The sequence below is a fragment of the Myxine glutinosa genome, chromosome 5 (genome assembly GCF_964187855.1).
Source record: "Myxine glutinosa chromosome 5, kmMyxGlut1.1, whole genome shotgun sequence".
Lineage (NCBI taxonomy): Eukaryota > Metazoa > Chordata > Myxini > Myxiniformes > Myxinidae > Myxine > Myxine glutinosa.
Genome location: NC_136265.1, coordinates 38,656,875 through 38,683,880, shown reverse-complemented (window position 1 = coordinate 38,683,880; position 27,006 = coordinate 38,656,875). Strand labels below are relative to the sequence as shown.

General features: G+C 43.5%; 1 protein-coding gene across 2 annotated transcripts; it reads right to left on the bottom strand.

Moving 5' to 3' along the window:
* Window positions 1–989: 989 nt before the first annotated feature.
* Window positions 990–26,384, bottom strand: HADHB (hydroxyacyl-CoA dehydrogenase trifunctional multienzyme complex subunit beta). 2 transcript variants are annotated; one of them, XM_068117301.2, is made up of 16 exons: window positions 26,275–26,384; window positions 24,121–24,192; window positions 22,360–22,404; window positions 21,516–21,609; window positions 21,383–21,427; window positions 18,706–18,805; window positions 15,264–15,351; window positions 13,705–13,892; window positions 13,437–13,617; window positions 9,615–9,736; window positions 9,345–9,424; window positions 9,126–9,173; window positions 8,586–8,673; window positions 7,592–7,666; window positions 2,781–2,945; window positions 990–1,578 (listed from the first exon to the last, which is right to left on the bottom strand). In XM_068117301.2, exons 2-16 carry the CDS (start codon window positions 24,182–24,184, stop codon window positions 1,540–1,542), a joined length of 1,422 nt encoding a protein of 473 aa, XP_067973402.2. In that variant the 5' UTR covers window positions 24,185–24,192; window positions 26,275–26,384; the 3' UTR covers window positions 990–1,539. The 2 variants fall into 2 exon arrangements, with proteins under 2 accessions (XP_067973402.2, XP_067973403.2); XM_068117302.2 differs by having other exon boundaries at window positions 26,257–26,367.
* Window positions 26,385–27,006: the final 622 nt, after the last annotated feature.

The window sequence follows — 27,006 nt, the reverse complement described above, 5'->3', positions numbered from 1 at the left end:
AATATATCTCGGCAATTTCCCGTGTGTGGCGACACGTGAACGAAGCTATGCTCCTCTCCACATTATTGTGACGACGTATAAATTAAATATTTTATCGTGACGATTGTCATCAAATGGACGAATTTTTAATATATCTCGGCATTTTCCCGTCTGTTATTTCGGGCGGTATATGACTGAGCATGCCGCGATTTAAACAAAATATATATATCTCGGCATTTTCCCGTCTCTTATTTTGGGCGGTGTATGACTGAGCATGCCGCGATTTAAAAAATATATATCTCAATGGACTTGAAGTTACAGGCCTTTGAGAATTCATTTCGTTCTATAAAGGGCAACTTTCATCGGATTTTCTTCCCGTTTTTTTTCAACCGAGTCTAAAACTATGTTAGCGACTGTGAAAAATGAAATGATATATCGAATTTGATTTGAAATAAAACTGTGTGAGAGAGGAAGACACCACGGGCCTACAAAACAGGCCTCAAAGCTATGCGAGTTAATAAAATGGTGGATATTTGTTTATATGAAGGCTCTCCCAGAATGGGTGGAGCTATGGTTCCCAGAATGGGTGGAGCTTTGAGGTTTTGTCTTCTCTGCAAGAACAAGAAGAAGAAGAAGAACAACAACAACAACAGCAGAGGGCACTCTATGAGCAGCGTCTGCGACGCGGCTAACAATTATGTGAAACCACTTTGAAATTGCCACTTGTGTATATTCTGAAAATTCTTTTGAAAAGACCATTTAACTTAGATTCCCCACCAGCAACGACGGGTTTAAAGTGCCCCACGAGCGAAGTGAGTCATTGAAAACCCGTACACAGCAAATGCGCAAAAGGCCTCACTAGCATTTAGACGCCATTTTGAAAGTCCAGTTTTGGATGGTAAAATGGGAAAGCAAGACGAGCGACTTTGCCATTAATTACTGCCAAAAAAAAATTATGAAAATATATAAACCGTAACAATAGGGGGTGGGGAACAAAGACGACGCTACGATGCTCAGCAAAAGGTTTTAATAAAATGTCAGCAATTATCGCATTCGTTAAGCGTTTCCTCGCTATAATGTAAATACGGAAGATTGCACCATCTGAATAGTAAGACTGCAAATGTGCTGAAAGTGGGTGCGAGCCAACATCACCATTCGCGAATTACGACTCTTTCGACCTCTTCTTCATCTCCATAACAGCACGAGCAAACGAGTCCTGGTTTACAGAGAGTGTGAGATCACACTCGAGCTTCGCTAACCCCCTCACCATTTTAGTCCACATGGGCAATCAAAAAGAAAAACGAAACAATAAACCTGTAATGATAAAAAATAATAATAATAACTTGTAGATCGCACCTTTCAAACTTGTAATATTCGACTTCCTTTCTTTACACAGATTTCTCAGATTACCGCCCACAAATTCTAACCAACCCACAATCCTACCTACCTCCTCACCCATGCCAAACTCAGAAGCTACCTTTGTTGATTTGACACATTAATACCCAGGACCCATTATTTATTACAATTCCCGAAACGCTTCCCCGATCCCACACGACTCCTTCATTTCTTGGGGTATGCTTCCACAATCATGGCGTGACCCTACAACAGGAGACAAACAATTGCAAAGTAAAGTCAGAATCAGTGAATATTACTGTCATAGATCCAAAGAGCCTCCCTATTAATTTTTACAAGTGTACTTCACAAGATGCTAACGAGAGACTGGTGCCGACGAATAACTAGCAAATGTGAAAATTTACATTAAATAAGTGTATCATTCTGATTTTAATATACCATACCCTGTTGCATAGCGTCGGTGTCGCCGAAGTAGTTTCTTGGCAAGGGTTATACTGGGTAGGTTGCCATTGCCTTCACACAGCAGTAGTTAGGCATGGTTGCAGAGATAACTCACTTACTCTTCATGAAGAACACCGTGGGATCTTAAACGTCCACCAACTAATGCCGGTAGATGGGACGCTGAGTTCAACGCCCATCCGATGAACGGCACACACATTGATGAATCACCAGGTACCTTATGTATGTAATATGTGGACGGTCTCTTGCACCAGTCTTTTCATATTTATATGGCAGAGTAATGGCCTACAAGCTGGCAGGGTAGCCTAGAGGATTGCACGCACTAGTCTCTGAGCTCTCCAGTCAGTTCTAAACTGTCATTCGGGTGTTTGGGAGACAGGACGATGAATACATGTGTGTGACGTCCACCAGATAGACGTTAAGCTGAGTGTTCCATCTGCTAGCATTAATCTAAGGACATTAAAGATCCCATTGTGTCTTTAGCGAAGAGGCAGTAAGTCATCACCAGCACCCTGAACAAATTCCAAATTCCTACTCCCTCATTCGAGTATCCCAGTGTTGGAGTCTCGACCTATCCAGAATTGTATCCCTTGCCCTGAGACTATTTCAGCAGAAATGACGCTCTGTAAACTATATGGCACATTTATGTTTATGTAATGGCTTTTGGGATTTCCAATTGAGATTTAAGATCTAGACAGCAGGTTTTGAGTGGTGATGTGGGAAAGAGGGGGTAGAGAAAGGCCACTTACTCAGAAGCATTCAAAAAGATTGATCACTTTTATAATTTTGTTCATTATAAAAGGACAAATATATTCAAAAGGAGGAGAGGGAGAAGGAGAGGGAGGAGAAGGAGAGGGAGAAGAAGAAGAAGAAGCTTCACACGTTCTAATTTTCCTCACTCGGCCATATCTTAATTTTCAGCAAAGAAAATTGTTCAAATCTATCGATTACCTCTTACTCTTAAAATCAAAAACCTTCCCACTATCTACCTGTCCTCCTGCTGCACAGGCTGCCACCAGAGCAAGCTGTCCTCCTTCGTTGCTTAGGCGATGGGCGGCCGTGGTCACCAGGCGGCAACCGGTGGCCCCAAAGGGATGGCCCAACGAGAGCGATCCACCCCAATTGTTCAGCTTTTCAAGGGGAGGAACACCCACCTGGAAAGAGTAGTTAGACTTTAGATTCAATTTTAATAAACGGTATATATATATATATATATATCTATCCTGCTATACCTGCGTAATCTATCCGGCTGGTCTAGTAACAAGAGAGCAGCCTGAGACTGGATCTGCTCTCGCATTGTTTATTACTAGACAAGTTACTTTTTTGGTCAGATGAACCTTTTTCCATGATTTTGGATGTATATCAAAAGAAACTTCCATTCCAGCTTAAGCTGCAGCATACAGTGGGTGTAACCTGTGAAAGACAGAACCATACTGCAAACAGGCAGTATCAGCTGCTACAAAGCGGCCCACAGGTCAACAAATTGTTCTTTTTTTTTAGCATTTGGGAATCAAATCATGGACACGTTTCTGACTCACCGGCCTTCATCAACATGGAGAGGATTACCCTAAATAGTTGAACTGGCAAGCTGCACCATGTGACACAAGCATCAAATAGTACCTCTTTACTGGAATAGTGACCACGACACCTAGTTTTCGTCACACCGTTTATGAATACCTTAGCAGCTGGGAAATGAGATTTCTGACATTGCTAAACAAACTAGAATGGCACTCTTCGCCGTCACGACATCGACCGATATGCCACCGCCGACATTATTACATCACATGTACCAAGTTTGATTTAAATCCCTTCAGCTGTTCCCAAGTACCACATTTTTACCTGATTTGACCTCTGACCTTTGATACCAAAATCGAATCAGTTCATCTTTGCATCATAATATATACTTACAAAAAGTCTGGACAAAATCCCATCACTGGTTCACAAGTTAGCGCAGCAACAGAATTTTTACTTAACGGGACCTCAGCCATTTGACCTCTTGACCCAATAATCAAATCAGTTCATCTTGGCATCGTTCTCTTCAACCGATCTCTTAAATTATCGCGGGAACGAATACCTATCACGGACTGACGGACAACCCGAAAACATAATGCCTACAGCGACTCGGTCTTAACAACAATGAATTTCCATTCACCAGCTGGCCAGAACAGGAAACCTTGGCACCCAGCCAGGTGGTTACCCAGCACCCGGAAAATTCCTTCAAACCACCAGTTTATTAAAAGTTTATCCTTGTCGTTCTGCAGACTTATTGTAGTAGAAAAGAAAATAATACAAATTGTTCAACAAACAAGTTTTTTAAACGTTTAAAGTTATTGCAATAGGGCTAGGTAAAGTCCCGGTGTGTACCCCAGTTCCCGGTGTGTACCCCGGTTTAGAATAGGTGCACCGTATCCCTGCGCATCGTAAGAGGCGACCAAGGGTTGGCGTCAGGAAGGGCACCCGGCCATAAATACATTGCCTCAAACAGGGAACCATGATTGTCATGGGGACCGCAAGGCTAACCCCCGCTCTAGCGGGGAAAAATGGCCTTAAAAACGATCATTCATTCATTCATTCTCGGTAAAGAAAAACGAGACGAAAAGTCTAAGAGCGGCGTAGCCGGGCTTGTTAAATATTAAAAACCATAAACACACATGATTAGATTTTCAAACAGTCGCTAATACTGTTTATAACATTAAACGAAGAAATTTGGAGAAATCCCAACATCCGTGAGGTAAGTTTTACTTACAGAACTGAGGGAAGATCTACTGCAATCTATATACCCCACAAAGGTTGGAGGTGTGCTCATTTACCAAGCAGCTAGCTAGCGCTTGCCAAGCCGGCCATTCCTTAACAGTTTTGAATGGAGTGCTTGCTCGAATGTTTAAACCACTTGGCGATCTCTCCACAAGAAACTTGGTAAATGAGCACACACCCAATGTTATTGAGACGCGACCATAGATCGACTGTAAACTATATATCCCAAAGATGAATGACCCATTCTGCAGCTTCCGTAGTGAGCAGGTGTAGGCCTATTTATAAATTGGAATGTCGGTCAGTGGAGTCAGCCATCGTAATGACATCAGAGACGTAATGACGTAACGGACACAAAACTGCAGCTTCTTTAATATGTAGAAGATGATATATTGTAACTTCCAGTACGTTTGCAGTCAGTACGAAGGAAATAGTGTTACGATTAGATTTACTATAATATTAACGTTACGTTATCATTATTTCGAAAATGATATTACTATCAAAAAACCGAGGTGAATTCCTTACTTCCTCGGTTATTAATATTAGTGCTGAACATCGCTTAGATCATCGATTCATTAACCATACACCGCTTCAATCCATTAACCTTCCATTCACGACATTGGGATTAAAGTATTATGGTTATATTTACTACATTATTATTATTATTCCGAAAACGATACAACTGAAACGATACACTACTGTATTAAGAAACCTGGGCTTAATTTGTCCGAAAGTGAAGCTTAACGCCTAAGGCCTATATGTACCGTTTTGTTGTAAGAGCCGTAACACGTCTATGCTTTCGATATTTCATGATCATTTTAACAATCAGTTTGTTTGTGTTTCACACAGAATGAAAAACGTAAAGGTAGAACATGGCGATTGTGATATATGACAGGTTCGACAATATGTTTGGCATGAACGGCATATACAGACTTGGCATTTAATATGGAATATTTTTTTTGTGGGGGTGAACTTACTTTTCAAGATGTCTTAGAACCAAAAGTTCATTGGAATTATGTTGAAATTATTCTAGATTTTGTTAATGTGACCTTTAAAAGAAACAAAATCCACATTTGACATTTCGAAACAAATAAATTGATCCTTGAAAGTGATGTAAACTGATATCGAACTCAATTCATGGACAGTACTGTGCTAAACTTCTGTACGTTTTCCAGAAGTATCTCTTTATTTTGCACATTAGCCAAAAATTTTTTTAACAAAAACAAAAGTTAAATTACGACTGGGATTACGGACAGTAAAATTACAGTTCAGTACTTCGTGTAACCCCCACAAACATTCAGGAGAGCACGTACACGTTGAGGCATGCTGTTCACGAGATTTGCCAAGGTTTGGACAGGAATCGCTTGCCATGCAGTGACAATAGCCTGCTGCAATTCACGCACAGAGGTCGGCTGCTGGTCCAAGTGGTCGATTTGACGCGTTAATTCTGCCCACAAGTTCTCTATCGGATTCATATCCGGGGACATGGCAGGCCACTCCGTATGCTCTACACCACGGTCAGCAAGAAAGTGTTGGATCATGCGAGCATGATGAGGCCGTGCATTGTCATCCTGGAAGACAAAGTTTCCTCGAAAGGCTGCACGAGCAAATGGAAGCAATGCTTCTTCCAGAATGGCCCTGTACTTGAACTGGTTCAGGTTTCCATTCAGAACAACCAGGTCAGTTTTGCCCCCTGCATGAAAAGCAGCCCAAACGGTCACCCCACCACCTCCAGCTTGGACTCTTGGCACTATACAATCTTTGTTGTAGGCTTCATGCACTTGTCTGCGCACGCGGACACGGCCATCTTGACGATAGACCAGAAATCTAGACTCGTCACTGAAGATCACGTGATTCCAGTGTCCTGGCTGCCATTGACGGTGCTCTCTGGCCCACTGCAATCGGCGCTGGTGGTGTTGTCTGGTCAGGCGTGGCTTTCTCAGGGGATGCCTGGCACGATAGCCTGCTTGAACCAGTCGTTGGTTGACTAGCCTTCTGGATACAGGCACATTTGTTAGTTGCTGCCACTCAGCCCTAAGCCGATTAGCTGACTTGGTACGGCCATTGCGGACTAACCGGTGCAGCTGGCGATCATCCCTCCTTGTGGTTCTGCGGGGAAGTCCTGGCCTCAGTATTGGAGTAGGGACACCCCTCTGAGCATTTCGTTTCAGGATCTTTGACACCTGACCTTGAGTGATGCCATACTGCCGAGCAATAGCACGGTCTTTCATGCCGTAATTTCGTAAAGCCACCACTCCATGACAAACAGCATTGTCGAGTTGACGGACCATCTCCAGAGGAAGCGGCAATAACTTTTGGAGACGTGCAGCAGTTGTTTTCCACTAATACAGAAGGCAACAACCCTTGTATACCCGACTGTGACGCCAATCGTCAAATGCACCTGTCCGTACATTTTGCCACGCCACCTGTGATATAATCCTGTTGTTGACTTCTTGATGCGACAGACAATCAGTGACATGGTTCTTTTAACAAATAAATCACCAAAGTGTAAAAGAAACTCACCAGATTGATATACTGAGTTAAGAAAGTAAACCCAAGTCAAGAAGAAAAAAAAAATTCCATATTAAATGCCAAGTCTGTACATCAAAATGGCGGTGTGTGGAGAGTCAGCCGCCGTACCGCCGTAATGACATCAGACGTAATCACATCACACTGTCATGTGACCAGATACTCAGCTCTGATTGGTATACGTTTGAGGGGACATACATACGGACGGACAAACACTGTTCTAGACGGCTTTGCCCTATGGGCTATGCCGTAAAAACACCAGGCAACAATTGGATACTTCATAATTGAAAGAATGAAATTTCGGTAAAGGAAGACGAGGGTTGAGAAAGAGGGTGGGGAAGTTGGAGAAGGGATATGAGGAAGGATTGGGGGTACGTAAGGCAGGATAATTTTACATTGAGGGGGATCAAATATTCTGACAATTTTTTGAACCCGACAGCCAACCCCAGACAGCTTAGACATATACAACGCCAGGTAGATGTGTAATGTCAGACAGTTAGTGCAAAGCTGCTCAACATGCCTTGGTCTTGCGTCCCATGCAATTCTGAGCAAACCACTCCGAGTCCATCGCGCTGAGGTTCGCCAGAACCTGGCCCTGAAAAATAGAAAAGAAAGGAGCATTTCCATTTGAAAAGAGGAGCAAAAACCAAACGTGGCAGATTCATGTTTGGAGGCAAAAGATGAAAAGTAGAACAAAGAGCGGACAAAATCCAAAAATTAATTCCTCATGGCTCCTCAGAACAATTTCTCGTTGCTTCTCTCATATATGCTTCCTGGCCTGAAGCAAAATCTAAGCTTGGTCTTGTCACCGACCCAACGAGTCCACCAAGTTTCGTCCAAATACGTTCATAAATTTTTGAGATATCATGCAATATATAGTTTGTGGCCCTCCCTCTCACTGGTAAAGAATCACTTTTAAAAATTCCAGTATCCAGATCCGGATCTTCAGCAAAATAATCAATTCGGCCTTGTCACACACCAAACCCATCCACCACATTTTGTCCAAATCCATCTATAACTTACTGAGATACCCTACTCAAAGACACAGCCAGACAGGCATGAAAGGATGACCTCCGTCCACCTTAGGTGGTGGAGGTAACAAGGACATTATCAAACAGCATATGGCATTTGAAGCCAATATCCCAGCATCACGAGTTCAGTGCTCAAATGGGAAAACCAAACATGTCAATGTAGAGTCACCGGTTATCCCTACCCAAATCGTACCAGGAACAAAGAACACACAGAGAAAAAGATAGAATGTACAGATGAGGATATTTACCAAAAAACATCAGGAAGTGGTGTAGATCTCCTCTGTACATTATATCCATCATTTTTAGTTTGATTGTAAACTCTCGAACTGTGGTTCGTTGGAAAATCAGACAGCCATTAACTCAAACACATAGCAAAATAGACTCAGGTAGAGAGAGAGAGAGAGAGAGAGAGAGAGAGAGAGAGAGAGAGAGAGAGATAGTACAGAGAAGTGGAAGTGAATGGGATGCAGTGAGATGCCATACAGCAAAAGCTTCATGGAGTTCAAATGCATCGATGTCATTGAGGCTGAGGCCTGCCTTTTCCAGGACTTTTGGGATGGCGTATGTCGGGCTGGGGGGGGGGGGGGGGGAGTAAAGAGCGAGCAATGAGTGCGAGACAGAAGCTGTATTTGTCAATGTTACCCAAACCCAATGTATAGTATGACGAGGTGGAGATTCTGCCTGCCTAACTAAACTAGCATCTCAAGGTAATTGGTAGAATGGTAATACACCTAGAGATCTTGATACATGTCTATCATCAATAGCATGTCGAGTAACCCCTAGACCTAGAAACGGTGCAAACCAAATGACAAGGAGCAAACGAGGCAGCTGCGGCACCCAAACGTTAAACCAGCATACTCACGGCTTGTTAAATGCACGTTATTGTCTCTCGCCTTTCCCAAGTTTTTGGAGGCCATAATTGCAACCAAAGAACTCTCGGTACAATGACGATTCATGATTACATTGCACCAATCAACCAAACAGTTGCCACAATCGTTTCATTCAATTTCAGGCATCACTCACCCAAGGAGAAGTTGGTCCTTGGGGTCTTGGGAAACATAGACAAAGTCACTGAAAGACCAAGAAACAACACCAATAAAAATGAGCAAACAACGTTCCAAGATGAATGCAAACACCATGCTGCACAAGTGACTATTGTGATATTCGGACAAGCAGCCCCGTCATGATGAGGTTATGATGGAACTGCGAGCGACAGTGCATTCGTTTTCCTGAGAGTTGTACCGGAGGTAGGCCTTTGGGGTGAAGCCCATGGAGAGAGCCTTCTCCTCAGACATGATGAGGACAGCGGAGGCCCCATCGGTCTGTTGAGGAGCAAGACAACAAAACGGGTCCAACAACTTCCGGAAATCAATTCACCGTTTACATTTCACTTTATGACGACACTCACAATGATTAACTTGTAGATGCAATGCGGTGAAGGGGTGAAAATGAGGTGAAGGGGCTAGTGCCCCAGAAGTAAAGCTTCATGTTTGACGAGAGCCGTGCAAGCACCAGAAACGATGCGTTGGCAGCAGTGATTGTCCCATGAGGCTTGATGAAGGCTGGCTTCAGTTTGCCCATCTGCTCGAGGCTGCTAGACCGGATCCCGTTGTCCTTGGCGACCACGCCCTTCTCTGCCACATCCACAGCCACAGATAAGTTATGAGTGGTGCACGACATGCTCGCAAGTCGCATCGACATCTCACTGGTTTAATCTGTCCGCTTTGTATTTTTATACTGAGACTCGTGGACAAAAAGCTTGTACATGTATCATGTGCGGGCCAACATTGGGACAATGGTAAAATGAACAAAATGAGAACTAAAATGAACAATCACATGCTCATTGAACAGGGATCGGGAATGTTTTTTATACCGGGCCCACTGGTTGCATCATTAACGTTGTGTGGCGATGCCGCCGGTCAACGCGGAGGCCTTAGTAATAGGCTGGGCCAAATCAGGGGTGATTTTCAATTTTTCATACTACAAGGTTGTAATTTACCTAAAGGTTGTGGCTGGGTAACAGAAACAAAACCATGAAATTTTTTTTCAAAAATATTGACGTCTTACGGTAAAACAGCCCGTTACCATAGCAACCGTTACAGACGACTCAAAAAATTCTTAAAATCGATGATTTCTCAGGTTGTGTGTGACCCCCAGAGTTGATTCTGGTACCAAAAGATTCAGAATTGAAAGCCAAGGATGATTGGATAGCTTAACAATGTCTGTGACACAATTCAATACAACTTTTATCCCAAAAACTCATTTTTATCTCAAATTTAAGGCATTTGTTTGAAAAAAAAATGAAAATTTTGCTTTTTAATCATAGGATAATCATTAATCAGAGCTATAGTCAAATTAAATGTACTTTAAATTAACTTTTGTCATTGATTAAGCTTTTTTGTCTCAAATTTAAGGTCTGACATTGAACATTGATAACAAAATAAAAAACATAGTCCCAATTGTAATCAATGGAGGCCAATGACTTCTTAGTCACAACCTCAGTGGATGTTGCCAGTCCATGCAGCTTCTCCCTGACGCCCTTCACAACCCTGTATAGAGCCTGGAGCTGCGCCTCAGATGTGGGGGCCTTGTTAGTGTTCAAATCTGTGGCGAGTCCAAGTGTCCGCTCTGCTGCGTCATTGACAACTGGGAGTTTGGCCACAACTTCCTTGCCATGACGATAGCTGTCTGAGGTGGGCCACTGTGCAACGGGGAGCTTGACAAAACTGGAGTCAATACCCAAGAGTTCAAGCATGCTCCAAGAGTCGTAACCAACAAAGTCTTTGAGGGCTTTACTCCCCAATTGCTGTGAGGCTGGCATCTCCTGTATCATGTTATGTGCAGTCCCATGGTACCTGAGCATAGCCCTTCTCATAGTCTGCTTGTCAGATGACGTTCTGTCCGAGAAGAGTGCCAAAGAGACCAATCTCTCTGAGAGGTACCACAAATGGTTTTGTAGCTTCTCTCGGGCCACAGTCACAAAGGACAGAAATTTGGCAGGCCACTTTGTTGGATTCTTTGCGATACTGGCCTCAGCCTTGAGGAGGTTCTTCATCAGGTACATGTCGTTAGATGGTGCATCTGCAGCACTGGTACATGTCAACCACGCTTTAGTGTAGAAGACTGACATGAATGCAGCGAGACTGGTTATGTCTTCCAGCTCTTCGGGTGTGTAGATATCTCCCAGCTGCCAACGGAAGAGTGCCACCTTTATAGTGTATAAAGTCTTGCTCATCCAACGGGCGTGGTGGAATGCCCCAGGAGCTTTGATAGTGATGGTCCTCATACCATCAGGGACAGTCCCTCCAAGAAACAGCAGTGTGAGGTGTGCCAGCTCCAGGTAGTCGTGTCGAAGAGTCTCCTTTGTGCTATTGTCCATCCACGTCTGAAGGAAGGTGATGGTGGCATGTACATGGCCAGCCAGCTCTCTCTGTTGAGCAGACACCTCGACCAATGTGTAGTTGCCCTGGTCCAATTCACTCCAAGTGTTGAGCAGTCGCTTGAACAGCTGTTCATTAGGTCCTGTGGTGGGGCCATACACTATTGAGCAAGACGCCCCTCCAACCAATTCGTGGATGTGGTGCCGACACGCCAGTTGCAGAAGACTCCTGCCAAACTCAGTCTCCAGTCTTACTACGACTCCACTCTTGACCCCAGAGTTCACTGCCGTTGTATCGAAGACAAGAGCGCCTATCCTTGATGTGTGCAAGAGCGCCTTGAACGCCCTGATGAATGGTTACAGTAACAACCGAAAGCAGGCATTAAAATTAATGATTGTAAGCTGCTTTTGTTAACTTTTTTTTATTGAAATGAAGATGGCCAAATTTAAACAACGTTATAACAGTTATAAAAACTGGACAATACAAGGTTGTAAAAGACAATTTAAAGTAAATTTAATCTGATTAATGGTTATCCTATGATTAAAAAGCAAAATGTTCAATTTTTTTCCATAAATATGCTTGAAATTTCAGACAAAAATCAGTTTTTTGGATAAAAGTGGTATTGAATTGTGTCACAGACATTGTTAAGCTATCCAATCATCCTTGGCTTTCAATTCTGCATCTTTTGGTACCAGAATCAACTCTGGGGGTCAAACACAGCTTGAGAAATCGTCAATTTAGGCATTTTTTGAGTCGTCTGTAACTGTTGCTATGGTAACGGGCTGTCTGACCGTAAAACGTCAATATTTTTGAATTTTTTTTTCATGATTTTGTTCCTGATACTCACTCACAACTTTTAGGTAAATTACATTGAATTAGGAAAATCACCTCCGATTTGGCCCAGCCTACTTAGTAACCTTCAGAACCGGGACATGGAAGTTGACCAGGGCACCGGCGACACAGTGACCTTATCTTTTCGAAAGGCAGTGGGATGTTTCACGTCATGGGATTTGAACCCAGTGTATGTTAGCAGACCAGGCAACCAAGTTAACTACCCTGCAAACTCAGTGATAAGATATCGTGCCTGCACCAGGGTGACATTTACAGTCAGGGCGGTCATAAAAACTCAAACTAGATAGCTCAAAGGAGAGTACATTACCTTTGAGCTATCCTGTCGGTGCATTAAAGAGGTGGACACACCCAACTACAACAGAACCTAATCTCCCATCCTGAAGAGGTGGGTGCCTGGTTGCCACATCGCATTTGACCTGGTCAGCGATTGGACCCAAATCCCAGTCTATCAGATGGAGCATGCACGTGCATTTGTGAAGCCATCCCGTGTTGACATAAACGACCAAGCCACCTTCGGTCAATGATTTAGAGGCCCATTCACCAACCGAAGGGCGCAGTCCGTCACGCTGCAAGTGCAAGCTATCTGCAGATTTTCCATCTCAGTAATGTGATTGGCAAGGTGAGGAGAAAATTAAAAATCTAGTGACGATAGCAATTCCCACGCCCCCCCCCCCCCCCTCCCCCTTCCCACGCCTCCTCCCCCCAAGCCCTCTCCCTCCCACACATCTCCCTGCTCTCAAATGTTGTGTTTGTGTGCTTCCCCTTCTCTCCCCATCTTGTCTTCCGCTACCTCCTTTTATATATTTTGTTTGTCTGGTTGATTTGTTTGTGAAGTAAATGTTAGCTCTTTCACGAGCCTCGATTCAGTATACAAAATAAAAAAATAAAAAAAATTCACATGACGTGATAGTGGTCAACAAATCCCCCTTTAAAACACAATCTTATTAGTAATCATAATACATTATTTTACGAAATGTTGCAAGGGATCAGAGAATATGTGCGTACATAAAGCGATTGAGAACAATGATAGACGTTTTCCCGTGGAGAGAAAAGGCCGAATATTTTGAGGCTTTTTCGCAATTCCGTTACAGCGCGGACGTACTGGGAATGTTGACAGGCATGACGTCAGAAAGGAGTCCGGCTTCCTGTGCCTTGCACGCGAGGTTGTGAGAGCGCAGCGCGTACTCATCCTGGGCTTGCCTTGTGATGCCAAACGCCGCGGCCAGCCTGTCCGCGGAGTGGCCCATCGTCTCGGAAGTAGAAAATTCGGCCACGGCTGGAAGCTGCAATGTTTCGACAAGTACGTACCTACTGAGGACAAAACCACCTTCGCATAATACAAGCTCGCGGAAAACGGAGGAATTTGTCACCTCGGGGGAAAGGTGGCCAGGACGCAGCGAGGCTAACAGGCCGAGGCGCTGGCGCAGGGTTTTGGCACGGTTCAGAGAGAGCATGGTGCGACGCATGGCACGGCTGTGCCTGATGGGTACGTCGGACATGAACTCAACGCCTCCAGCAACCACCACTTCACACTGTCCCGCGGCAATTAGCCCCACAGCTGCATGACAGTGTGATTTGGTGCTTTTGTCATCAACAATTGAGTGACAAGTGTCAAAACAATGGCAACTAGAAAGCATCTGAAAATGCAAAGTCCATCCGCATCCACTTTGAATTCAGACTTCTTCGGTATTCTAAACATGACAAAAATAGCAAAAAAAAACAAATTCTAAAAAGACTATATTAGTCGACCTTTACCTTTTGACCTCAAAAGCAATAGGCTTCAGTGATTCAATAGGCAAACCCTGCTTAAGTTCCAAAGTCAATCAGATGAGTGAACGGTGTAAAGAGGGCAGTGACTTCCGTGTGAGTGAACAGTGTAAGGAGGGCCGTGAGTTCCGTGTGAGTGAACTGTTTAAAGAAGGCCGCGAGATGTTCCATGTGAGAGAACCATGTAAGGAGGGACATGAGTTATTCAGTGCGAGTTAATGGTGTAAGGAAGCCAGTGAGGTGTTGTGCGAGTGAACGGCATAAGGAGGGCCCTCCCTCCCCTACCCTCTCCCCTCCTCTCCTCTGTCTTCCCTCTCCCCTTCCCCATCACTCCCCTCCACCTTTCCCTCCCCTCCCCATATCTCCCACTCCCCTCCCTCTCTTCTTCCCCCTACTTCTCCCATCCTTCTGCCCTCTCTGCCCCTGCTTCCCCTCTCCTTCCTCTTACTTCCCACCGACACTCATGACCTCACTTCATATTCCCGGCACAAAGCGACTCTGCGTTTCCTGGCAACACTGGGTACTTCTGCTAGTTACAAATAAATAATATCACCAATATTACAAATAAAGTTGTACAAAAGAAATGTTTGTATTTTGATTGGTGTAAATCATGACAACACATCAACTGACTCGCATACAGTCAGGTCATTATCCTCAGTTAAAACAAGCCTGTGCCTCCATAGCAATGTGTGGTGAGGTGAGCACAGCGAGCCAATCCACGCTAGTTCTCATAATAAAGCTTTGTTGAAAATTTGATGGCAATATCTCAAATGGTTAAAAACAAAGAAAAGAAGTTACAGCCCAGACAGACACACACAGAAAGACAGACAAACAGAAGTGATTGCAAAACCATGTCTTCGCTGCGCGGGGGAAGGGCTAGTTATGTTACATCTACCATTCACTTTAACAGTTTTTAACTTTAACCTTTTTCGGCCATTCACTTTAAGTTTTGATAACCCTATACATGAAGATCTTCTTTGGAGACCAAAAAAAATTTTTAAAAAACAAGAAAATCAGTGAGGGGCTGAAGGGAAAGGGCGGAGTAAATGTAAATAAAAGTTGTCTTTTTTGCGTGGATAACATACAAGGCCCCATTATAAACTAGGGCATTGAAAAACCCACCTGTAGTGAGTAGAGCTACAAACCTGTGGTTGTGCCCTACCTGTAGTCATGGCCTGATTTGAAGAGATGCACGCCATGGTGACTGTGTGAGCTGGAGTCTTGTCGGAAAATCCAGCACCAAGGGCCGACTGGTGATGCAAAAACACAAACACAAGCACATGCACACACAGTTATGTTTGCAACTTTTCAGCCTCTCCACGCCACCCCACCCCATTGTAAATCACATCCTGTTTCTCCTCCTCACATACTGCCCTCACATACCCCCCCCCCCCCTCCCCTACCGGGAGCCCCCATGATATGCAATCAAAAAATTGAAGCTTGGGCGATTATACAGCCCATCAAGTAGAAGGGCTGTATCGAGTTTCAGAGCAATCGGTTGGTAAATAAGGGCAGAGTAGGGATCCAAAGTTTGGGAGTTACACCCCCCCCCCCCCCCCCCCACCCCTACTCCGGGAGCCTCCATGATCTGAAATTGAAAAACCTAAGCCCATGCGATGGTCTTGTATTCATGTGTCAAACTTCAGAACAATCAGCTGGGTGATAAGGGAGGAGTAGCAAAAATAGCAAAAAGTTAATGGACGGACATCACGACCCATTTTATGAGTTAATCTCTTTGAGAATCGAGATGAGATGATCTAAAAATAGCCCTGAGTGGGCTTACGGTCATCTTGAGGTTGTAGTTCAGATCTCTGCTGAATGGGACGAGAGACATTATAATCCTGTTCATTAATCTAATTGCTTCACTACGCCCCAGTGGTGTTTACAATAGAGGACATGGATTTGTCCCCCCCCCCCCATTGGAGGAAGACCCTCTAGTGTTCAGACTGTTGGTGTTCCTATGGTTCGCAGCACGTGCCCCAGAAGCATTGACAGAAAGAATCTGGTTCGATTCCTGGTCTGGGCATGTAATTTTCCCAAATATATCAATGTAAATTGATATAAATTAAAATCCCTCCCACAGAATTGCTGGGCCCTGTGCTTTTTCTGGTCTTTATCAATGATCTCTCCGACTCTCTGGAAAATCCTCTCTATCTCTTTGCTGATGACTCCACTCTCTGCCGCTCCATTCCTCTTCCCTCAGATCGGCAGTCTGCAGCCTCCTCACTCTCTGAAGACCTGGACAAAATCACAGACTGGTCAAACAAGTGGAACATGTCTTTCAATCCTGACAAATCTCACACTCTTACTATGTCTCTCCGAAAAGATCGACTGGACAACCCTCCCATCTACTTTCTCAACAATCCTCTCCAAGAAGTTCTGTCGCTCAAGCTTTTGGGTCTCACTATCTGCCATGATCTTTCTTGGGAAAACCACATTTCCAAGCTGGCCTGCAAAGCCAGTCGCCGACTGGGCATCCTCCGTCGTGCGAAGTCCTTCCTAGGCACACCTGAGCTCCTCACCACATACAAGGCTTTCATCCGCAGCTCAATGGAATACTGTTCTCCCCTATGGGCTGGTGCTCCTGCCTCACACCTAGCTCGGCTTCACGCTGTTGAAACCAAAGCTTTCAGAATCATTGGAATCTCCCGCGATGAAGCTATCTCTGAGGGCCTTTCACTCACTCACCGCAGGCAGGTAGGTGGTCTTTCTGTCTTCTACCGACTCCTCTCCGGCCTTGCTCCCCCAGCTCTCTCTGTGCTCTGTCCCCCAAATATTCCTACAGGTCGCACAAGATCTGCCAGCAAGCCTCTGATGGTTAAACTGCCAAAATCTCGGCTCTCTGCTCACCTTCACTCCTTCATTCCTCTTTTCTCCCGCCTCTGGAACAAACTCCCACACTCCCTTCAATCCCACTCCTCCCTCCAGGTCTTTAAAACAGCTGTTCACCACCATCTCTTATCTTCCCCCATCCAAAACCTTGATCTTTTCTACCCCCACTAATTCACCCCAGATCCACCTTGTTTGTAATTCCAACTTCTTTCCTGGTAGTCCTGGCAGTGTCCATATGTTTTATGCCTCTCCCACCCCCTTTCCCATGCCTCCCCCCCAAAGCCCTCTCCCTCCCACAGATCTCTCGATGTCTCCATGTCTCTCGGTTCCTGCTCTCAAATGTTGTGTTTGTGTCCTTCCCCCTCTCTCCCCATCTTGTCTACCACTCCCGATGCTTTTTGTTTTATGTGTCGGTTTGTCGGTTTGTCTTTCTGTGTGATAAATGTTCGCTCCTTCACGAGCCTCGATCTTGTATACAAAAAAAAAAAAAAAAAAAAAAGATCTCTCGATGTCCCTGCTTTCAGATGTTGTGTTTGTGTTCCTCCCCCTCTCACCCCATCTTGTCTACCGCTCCCCATGTTATATGTGTCGGTTTGTCTTTCTGTGTGATTAATGTTAGCTCTTTCACGAGCCTCGATCTTGTATACAAAAAAAAAAAAATTAATTAAAAAATTCAAAAGTTACTGCACACATGGCAGAAGCTAATACTTACTACTGTATTCTTTTTAACGGCCACAATTACATGGGTGAAACTGCAGAAGTTAAAAAAGGAAAACGACTCCTTTCTAGCAGACCCGGGGGCATGCTTCCCCTGGAAAATTTTGAAAATATGCATTTTTGCGGAGTGATCTTGTCCAAATTGTAACAAAAAAAACGATGCAAATAAAAAAAAGTGATATTTGGGGGAATTTTTTTTATTTCACCTGAACATCCACTGCTGGGAAGATCATTTTCAGTTAGTACATCATTTTATTATCAGAAAAGAAATGAATACCACATACCTTTTTAATATACTAGTGGGCCCGTTGGTTCATTGGAACAAATTACAATTGGTCTTCACGGCCTTGTGGCATACCTGCCTGCTGTAGTGCTTGAGCATTAGCTTATACTACCTTTAAAACTACCATGGTAGCAAATCACATAATCTTGGTCATAATTATTTAGCATCGCATCCCATCTGGATGAAATGGGTTAAGCGAATCAGCATATCGGAATAGCACCTCAATTCCCAAAAGTCACGGCATGCTTTTCTAAGACGAAAATATGGAAACCTCCGTATGGGTCCTTACAAAAATACGGAGTTCCATGCACTCTTGTCTCTCACGAACTGGCTGGACACGCATGGCGCTCTGACTAAAAGTAGCCCAGCAATAGCAAGTCTCGTCTTCGCAAAACACTGTGGGATCTTTAACGCCTGCCAGCAACTTGTGTCCTCTACCAGTGGACGGGGCACACATGCTGTAAGATAAACCTCAAACGAGTGGAAAACAACCAAAATATTTTTGGGTGTGGTGATTTAAACGGTGATGAATTTCCATCTATTACATCACCATTTTAGGTTGGGGATGGGGGCAGTGACATCATCTCAAGACAGTGACGCAATGACTGTGCCACATGCTGGCCAGAGCCAACTACAAAGGATTGGCCATTTGTGTGATAATTGCACACAAGGAAAAGGTTCCCAGAGATTGGCACATTCACCCTTCTTCCGGTATGTATGTAGCTGTGAGCATTTTGTCACATCCAAAGGATAGGGATACACCCAGACTGACCTCTCTGGCCACGTTGCTGGTTTTCACCTCCTGGATAACCGTACCCATCACAATGTGGTCAACGGCGTCGTGGGAAATGCCAGTACGAGAGAGAAGGCCCCTTAAATGAACAAACAAGCAAGCAAAACATGATTGCACAATACATTAGCTGTGGTAGGAGTTCACAAATTGAGAATGCTGACCTTTCAGGCCAAATCAAGCAGTAAATGGGAAAGCTCCAGTCGTTAAGGGAACCCCCCCCCCCCCCCCAAAAAAAAACACACAAACACACACACACACACACACACACACACACACACACACACACACACACACACACACACACACACACACACACACACACACACACACACACACACACACACACACACACACACACACACACACAACTGTCGTGTCCCCGGGGTTAAGACCCCAAGAGGATGAATGGCCAAAACGAGCTTAAACTCCGAGGTGTACTCCGAACCTCGGTGGGATTGTCTTTGGCGCGAGTGGCAAGGCCCGAGCCTTATCTAATCGGGAACACAAGCAGGGGTTAATCCAAACCTACAAACACAAAGATGGGACAGCAAAAGCCACAATACAATAAAAGTAAGATTCGACAAATAATGATTGAATGAAAATAAATGCAAATAACAATGAAAGGTGAGATAAAAACTAAAATTCCTAAATGAGACGTCTCCACTCAGACTCGTATACAAACAAGGGGAAGAGATAATGAAAGAAAATAAATAATGTTTTGGTAATCGGCCGACACTCAGCTTTGCGTCCCCCAAATGGCTGGTAAGGCTTGCTGGTCATCGCCTTGAACCACCGCGCGGGAAGCGCACAAAATGCCACGGAGTCACGCCCGTAGCCAGCCTGCCCTCTTTGTTTCGCTCACGACCCACTCCTTCTCCGCTGGGCACCACCGTCAACCAACACCTCCTCCTTCCACGTTGCAAAAGTCCCAAAGCCCCTATACGTCTCCTCACCAGCACACCAGAAACCATAGCGTCCACTCGAGCGAGAGCCAGAACGAGAGAGACAGAGATGGCGAGACGTGTCTTTTTTCCTCCAGCTCTCGAATGAATCTTTGACGATGACATCATACTGTGTCCAATCACCGAGTTCTACTCAATCATCTCATTGTGCCTCCACCAATCACGCAAGCCACGGCGTGGCCTCCTCCTTATGACTTGTCGGGGGGGGGGGGGGGGGGTGGAGTCCAACTTCTGTTCGGGAATGTTCGGATGATGTCGGCGGTCGTGAAGCGGGTTTTACGTGCCGATCGGCAAATGTGCTGGGTGTTGGTTAGCCCTGGCGGTGTAGCGAGCAAATGGAGTCATTTGTTAGGGTTGTTGTTTGGCGGGCATTTTAATTGTTAATAACAATATAAATAATGTTAATAACAATAATATAGTAAATATAATAGTAACACTGCAATCCCTTTGTCATGACTGCAAAGTTACTGGATTGAAGCGGTGTATGGTTGGTTCATTGTTTCAATAAAGACGGAGGGAAGATCACAGGAGGCAAACACGTACAGGGGAATTTAACCTTACAGACCCTACCTAGAGAGCACAACTCCACTCCTCCCATGTGGAGACACCTAAACACTTAACCTGACATTCGACTCTACTTAGATGCATCGAGATGGGTTTTCTTCTTCACAACACTCCGAGCATGCTAATCTACACATTCTGAACTTTCTTAAGGTATTTCTCCATTTACCTCCACAAATGTAACCTTTCCCTTTAAATAAATCTGGCACTATTAGAGGCCAACAACAGAAACAAGATCAATATTCTGGTAGTATTTGGTACAATTGAATATTACAAAATGCTGGTTTTTTTCGTGTTTTTTTGAAGGTGTAAGCCGTAGGGCAAAGCCATCTAGTGTTTGTCTGTCCGTATGTCCGTACGTATGTATGTATGTATGTATGTCCTCACAAACTTACACCAATCAGAGCTGAGGATCTGGTCACATGACAGGGGTGATGTGATGTGATTATATCTGTGATGTCATTACGGCATACGACGGTCGACTCCAGACACAGCCATTTTGATTTATATGCCGTTCAGGCCGAACATATCGTCGAACCTGTCATATATCACAATCGCCATGCTCTGCCTTTACATTTTTCATTCAGTGTGAAACACAAACAAACCGAATGCTAAAATGCCAATCAAATATCGAAAGCAAAGGCGTTACGGGTCTTCTAACGACACAGTACGTATAGGCCTTGGGCTTCATGCCTCACTTTCTGGCTGCTTCGGACAAAAGAGCCCAGGTTTATTAATACAGTGGTATCGTGTTTATAATAATAATAATAATAATAATAATAGTTAATAACAATAATATAGTAAATATAATCGTAACACTGCAATCCCTTTGTCGTGACTGAAAAGTTACTGGATTGAAGTGGTGTATGGTTGGTTCATTGTTGACTCGGAACATATAGAATAAACCAGTGTCTAAATGCAATCTCTTAATTTTCATGGTGACCGACAACTGAGAGACTTAGAGTACTTCAAAATAAATGAATAATTACATTATTTGCCAACTTGTATCTCCACCCAGGTCATACTATCCTCTTCCACTAAAGTATCGAACAAGCCCGGCTACGCCGCTGTTAGAATTTCGGTCTTGTTTTTGTATACTTGGTCTAGGCTCGTATGAGAGCTAAAGGACTCACTGCAGTGCTGCCCTTCCCAAATCATGAGGCATGAGGTCGGCATACCTGCAAGCACACAAAAGGACAAAGAATGAAACAATTCCAAGACTGGATTCCAAATTGAAGAGGCTAAGGAGGGTCTCAAAGCACCTACGTGGTTCCAGACATCAGGAATGGGGTGCGAACCCCGTCCACTAGTACGATGTTCTTCACACCGGGTTTCATCAGGGATTTCTTCTTTGTCAGGGCTGGGTGTGGACAAGGAGGCAGGTATTTATAACCAATTGCAGTTTGATAATTTTCGTACAATTACCAGGAAAAGAACGAATGGCTCAACAAGTAGGTGTACTCTTGACACAAGATACATGCATTTGAGGCATTACCTCATCCACAGAATGTTACATAAAACGATAAAAGCTATCGAAACAGAATAAGGAACACTGAAGTGTAGCAAAGAACAATGAAGCAATCAGTGTTACGACATGCGAACGCCATCGTGAACGCCATCTCCGCTGGACTGGAACATGCTCATAATGTTCCAGTCCATCCGGATACTTCACCAAAATCTAATCATTTCATCCTTGTCACATACGCCACCTCTCTGCCATATTCGTCCGAATCCGTCCACAACCTTTCGAGATATTTTGTTCACAAACAAACAAACTGACAAACTGACAAACGGACAGACAGGGGTGAAAACATAACCTCCATCCACCTTTGGTGGCAGAGGTAATTATAGTATCTGGATCCGGATTTGGATAATCACCAAAATCTAATAATTTCGTCCTTGTCACACACCGAACCTGTGCACCAAATGTTGTCAGAATCGATCTACAACATTTTGAGATACCCTGTTCACAGACACAGGCAGACAGGGGTAGAAAACTGAAAACACAACCTCCGCCTACCTTCGGTGACGGAGGTAACTAACTGTTACAATAAGAAAAAGAGAATACAAAGACAGAGGGAGAAAATAAATGGACACCTGGACAACGTACCTGCACTGTTCAGATTGCAGGAAACCGAGAAGGACCGTGACGTAGCTGTGAAAGAGAAATACATCAATCAGACATGTCAGCAGGAATTTGGAGAATTGTTTCATTTTATTTTTTAACAGAAGTTGACAGATGGTAAAGTATGCAAAAATGTGTACATTTTAAACTTCCCTCCCACGTGCGTACATAAATTGTGTTGGACCTCAAAACGCATTTGAACTTGCATACTGGTAACGACTCTTCGGCCTGAAAGGAATCGCCAAAGCAAAGAGCCCGAAAGGTTAAGCAATGCCTTCTGTAGGTTTCAATGTGCCGGATTAGGATTGTTCGCCTACTCTTCACAAAGGACATCATGGGATCTTTAGACGTCCGCCAACTATCGCTGGTAGACGGGACGCCCGCTTAACGTCCATCCGAGGGACGGCATGCACATTGATGAATCGCCACGTCTGTGAAACACCGAGATGGTCGTGATTCGAACCCGGACCAGACAGCATAGAGGTGAGTGAATAAAATTGTGCCAGCCACGCCTTCGGATGAGAGCGGTGTTTACATACGACCATGCAGGATGAAATGGACGACAACAATTGGATACAAATGTCAAGTTTCTGAAGCGTTATTCACATTTCCTTTCCCACCATCGACGGTATATTAAACCACGTGAGGGCCATAATTTCAAAACATTATACAGGATATTTATCCAACGCTCAACCGGCGAAGCAAACAGTCATTAACGATGTTACAATCCCGCAAGGTCAGCGGTGGTGTACATCTGCCTCTGTACCTGCGCACATGTCTACGAGAAGCTGTGGGGATCTCCCAGAAATACAGGTTTTTCATTTGCTCTCGGAGGGTATTTCCGCGTACTTCATAGCCGATGACGTAGTGGAATGCTCGCGCTTCTAACCTCGTTTTCGAATTTTCACGAGACCTCTTCAATTTCTGTCATACGATCGACTCGAAAGTTTGGCTTGTGTTCAGCGCTTTTCAGATCAACGATCGAATGTTCCGGACAAAATAAAAGGTACGTTGGATGTTTCTTCAACATGTTATCTAGTTTGTGGTGGAATTTCATTGCAATCTGATGATGCGAAGTAAGATATTTTGGCCCCGATATCGGGATTTCCTGACATAATTTTGCAAAAAATGATGATTTTAATCATCTTGAGTGGACATTTCATTCCTTTACCTGTCTGTAACAGCATCTAATACAACAGTGTTAAAGTTCTGATCTTGAGAATAAAACAATTTTGAATTTTCAAGGCAGTCTGGGTGTTTATTACAATTTCCGTCACGACTGTTAATTAGGTAATTAATTAATTATGAAATTCAATTTCAGGTCATCCAAAGTAAGATGCATCATATCTTTTGGAGAATGCTTCAATCTATAATAACTGAAAGTTTCATTCAGTTCTCTTCATTTTTAAGGAAGTTATGGGCTTTTATGTCATTAAATTGACTGTCCTCGATCACAGCTTTTGTTTCAAGTTAATGGAAAAACAATAGGAAAGAAGATGCTAATTTCCGAGTATAAAAATGACCATAACTTCTTTAATACTGAAGATATGAAAGTGAATTAGGTATCAAATTAAAGGTCTTTCCATGCTTTATCTACAACAACAACAACAAGCATTTTAAGGCAATTTTCCCTGCAAGAGCGGGGGTTAGCCAAATTTATCTGATGCTATAAATTACAGGCTTGATTTTTAACATCTCAAAATTTTGTAACATTCCTACAGTCATCGGCGTATCGCCACAACCGACCAGTACGAAGAGCCGATGGAGCTGCAGCGATGCTCCGCAACGATCCCAGCAAAAAAGACGCCATTGCGAGTTCTGTTCAGTGAAACAAACAGCCACGGCAGATAACAATCACATCAACGACCAAGGAAACGTAGAACAGCATTGACCAAGCAATTGTGCATCGATCTTTATTGATCCGAACCAAAATATCCGGCGCTAATTGGTCTGTCTCCAAATAAAATCATGGGTGAAACTGCGCTCAATCTAATCAACTTCACTATTTTCAAACATCTATGTAATCTTAAATGAATTGTTGCATTGGTTGTCCAGGTACACAATCTGATGTTCTGCAGTTCGTGAACCTTCCACCTTACCTGGATCATCCTCAAGATAAGCAAGCCTCGCCAATTGTACAATGTTAAAGGAAACTAGAACAGCACTCTTCGTCATCGCAACATCGACCGATATGCCTCCACCCACATTATTACATCATTATACATACCTGTACCAAGTTTGACTGAGATTTATTCAGCTGTTCTTAGGTTATAAAGCTATTACAGACTCTGACCTTTGACCTCGTAACCCCAAAATCTAATCAGTTCATCTTTACCTTATTATACATACCTGCACCAGGTTTTACTTAGATCCCATCACAATAACGAAGACCTATCTGCAGACCTGGATAAAATTAACAGCTGGTCAAACACGTGGAACATGTATTGCAATCCTGACAAATCTCACACGCTGACCTTCTCTCTCCGAAAAGACGGTCTGGAAAACCATCTCGTCTGGACATTTATATTTGATGGCATTTACGTTTATCGATGTCTGGACATTTACTTTCAAATTCCCTGTTTGCTTTCGTGAAAGTCCCTGTAGTGTCCATCTTGTTACCTCCGCCACCAAAGGTGGATGGAAGTTATGTTTTCACCCCTATCTGTTTGTCCGTTTGTTTGTTTGTTTGTGAACAAAATATCTCAAAAAGTTGTGGACGGATTCGGACTAAATTTTGCAAAGACGAAATGATTAGATTGTGGTGAAGATCCGGATTCGGATCCGGCTACGAGAATTTTTAAAATGATTCTTCACCATTGGGAGATGGGGCCAAAAACTATAAATAGCAGGATATCTCAAGTTGTGGACAGATTTGGACGAAACTTGGTGGACAGGTTTTGTGTCTGACAAGGACAAATAGATTCGATTTTGGTGAAGATCTGAATATGGATTCGGATATGAGAATCATTTAATTTTTTTTTTGTGATTCTTCACCATTGAGTGATATGGCCAACCAGGCGGAGGTATATGCTCTCTACTGAGTGCCGTTCTAGTTTATCCTGTGTACCCTGCCCCAGCCCTCTCTCTCTCTCTTCCACAGCACAAATGTCCCTGTTCCCCAATGTTGTTGTACTCCCCTCCCTCTCCCCTCTTGTTTCCTGCTCCCTTTATTGTTTTATGTGTTAGCTTTAATACGTGTCTCGACAAAACATACAAACAAAATCCTCCAAAAAAATAGTTACATATTTTATGCGTCCCCCAATGTTGATTGCATGTACAAAGTTTCATAAGAAAATGTTTACAACCAATGTGTCCATAAGTACATTTTTTGTTATTCGCCCTTTTGACCCCGCCTCAGGGGGCGGGGCCAAATGTGATACTGTTTCGCACCTTCGTGCCATGTGGTGATCATAACTACCAGGTTTGGTGGATTTATTTGAATTTTTATTTTTTCAAAAAGCGTGGGGATAACAATATCGATAAATATCCTTGCAAAAGTTCCCCGTTATTATATCTCTCGGCGTCTTCTTCCCGCATAATTCTGCGTACGTAATAAATCGACAAGCCCCAAACAAACGTTGCTTCAATCGAGCAGCGTCATGAGACATTCTGACACCGTTCAGACAAATTGCAACCAGAAGCAGGTACCTAGAGATAAAGTACAGGAATCATTGAAGCAAAATACGTGAGATTTACAAAGTACCGTAACCATTGGCATTATTTAATAATACAGTATGTGGGTGAAAGGTCATCGCGAAAAGAATTGATATCGGGACGTTATAAAATAAACGACTCGCACGAAAAGAAAGTTACCAACAAAAGACAAGAACTGCAGAATAAAAAGCGCGAGAATTATTCCAATATTTGTTTGAAGACATTTACCACAGTCGGAATGCTCACCGTGCTCCTTACGGCTTGGTCTTACTGAGGGCGTGGGCGTGTGAATGTGTGTCGTTGTCGTATGATCGAGACGAGATTACCCTTCCTGCGTCTGAGGAAAATAAAAATGCAACGATGTATTATGTTCTAGCTTTCCGTTAGTAATTGCTTATTTATGTCGAGAAAATCTACTTCGAACCATTAATGAAAAGTATTCCACAAACTAACAGATTATACCCAAAAAATTGTAAATAATTCTGTAACTAACTGTTTGCCATGGTCGACATATACCGGACGATTAACAAAGCTAGAACAGCAGCGCTGGGTTTATATTTTATGAAACTATCATAAGTATAATGGCACTCACTAGAGAGCATACCCCCGTCAGACTGAACAATTTACGTTTTGTATCTCACGGATAGGCCGGAACTGCAAACATTTTAACAAACAGAATCAGGATGGTTATAATATAGCTATGATTACAGGAGAAAAAGAAATGTCAAAAATGGAACAAATTAAATAAATGTTAAACTTTCTCGGGGTAACATAACATTCACGTGAAGGATTACTGTTACAAATGCTTGAAACGGGACAATTCAAAACGCTTGCGAACACGTTTTCTTTCTTTCATACTCCACCTCCAACATATTATGCAGAAAATAATATGAATTCAGTTGAATTAACTTTTTTGTGGTTGCGGGCAAGGATTTGAACCAAACTTTTCTGAGAATTCTTTTTCATTTTAGTGTCTTA

What these genes read in the sequence shown, in the direction of transcription:
- HADHB (XM_068117301.2), bottom strand. Translation starts at nt 24,184, where the DNA reads ATGGCGTCTTTTTTGCTGGGATCGTTGCGGAGCATCGCTGCAGCTCCA. An exon ending in TTGGGAAGGGCAGCACTGCA is followed by an intron (nt 18,806 to 21,382) that starts GTGAGTCCTTTA and finishes TGTTCATTTAAG; the next exon opens with GGGCCTTCTCTCTCGTACTG. An exon ending in CATGCCTGTCAACATTCCCA is followed by an intron (nt 9,737 to 13,436) that starts GTACGTCCGCGC and finishes TGGATGTGGCAG; the next exon opens with AGAAGGGCGTGGTCGCCAAG.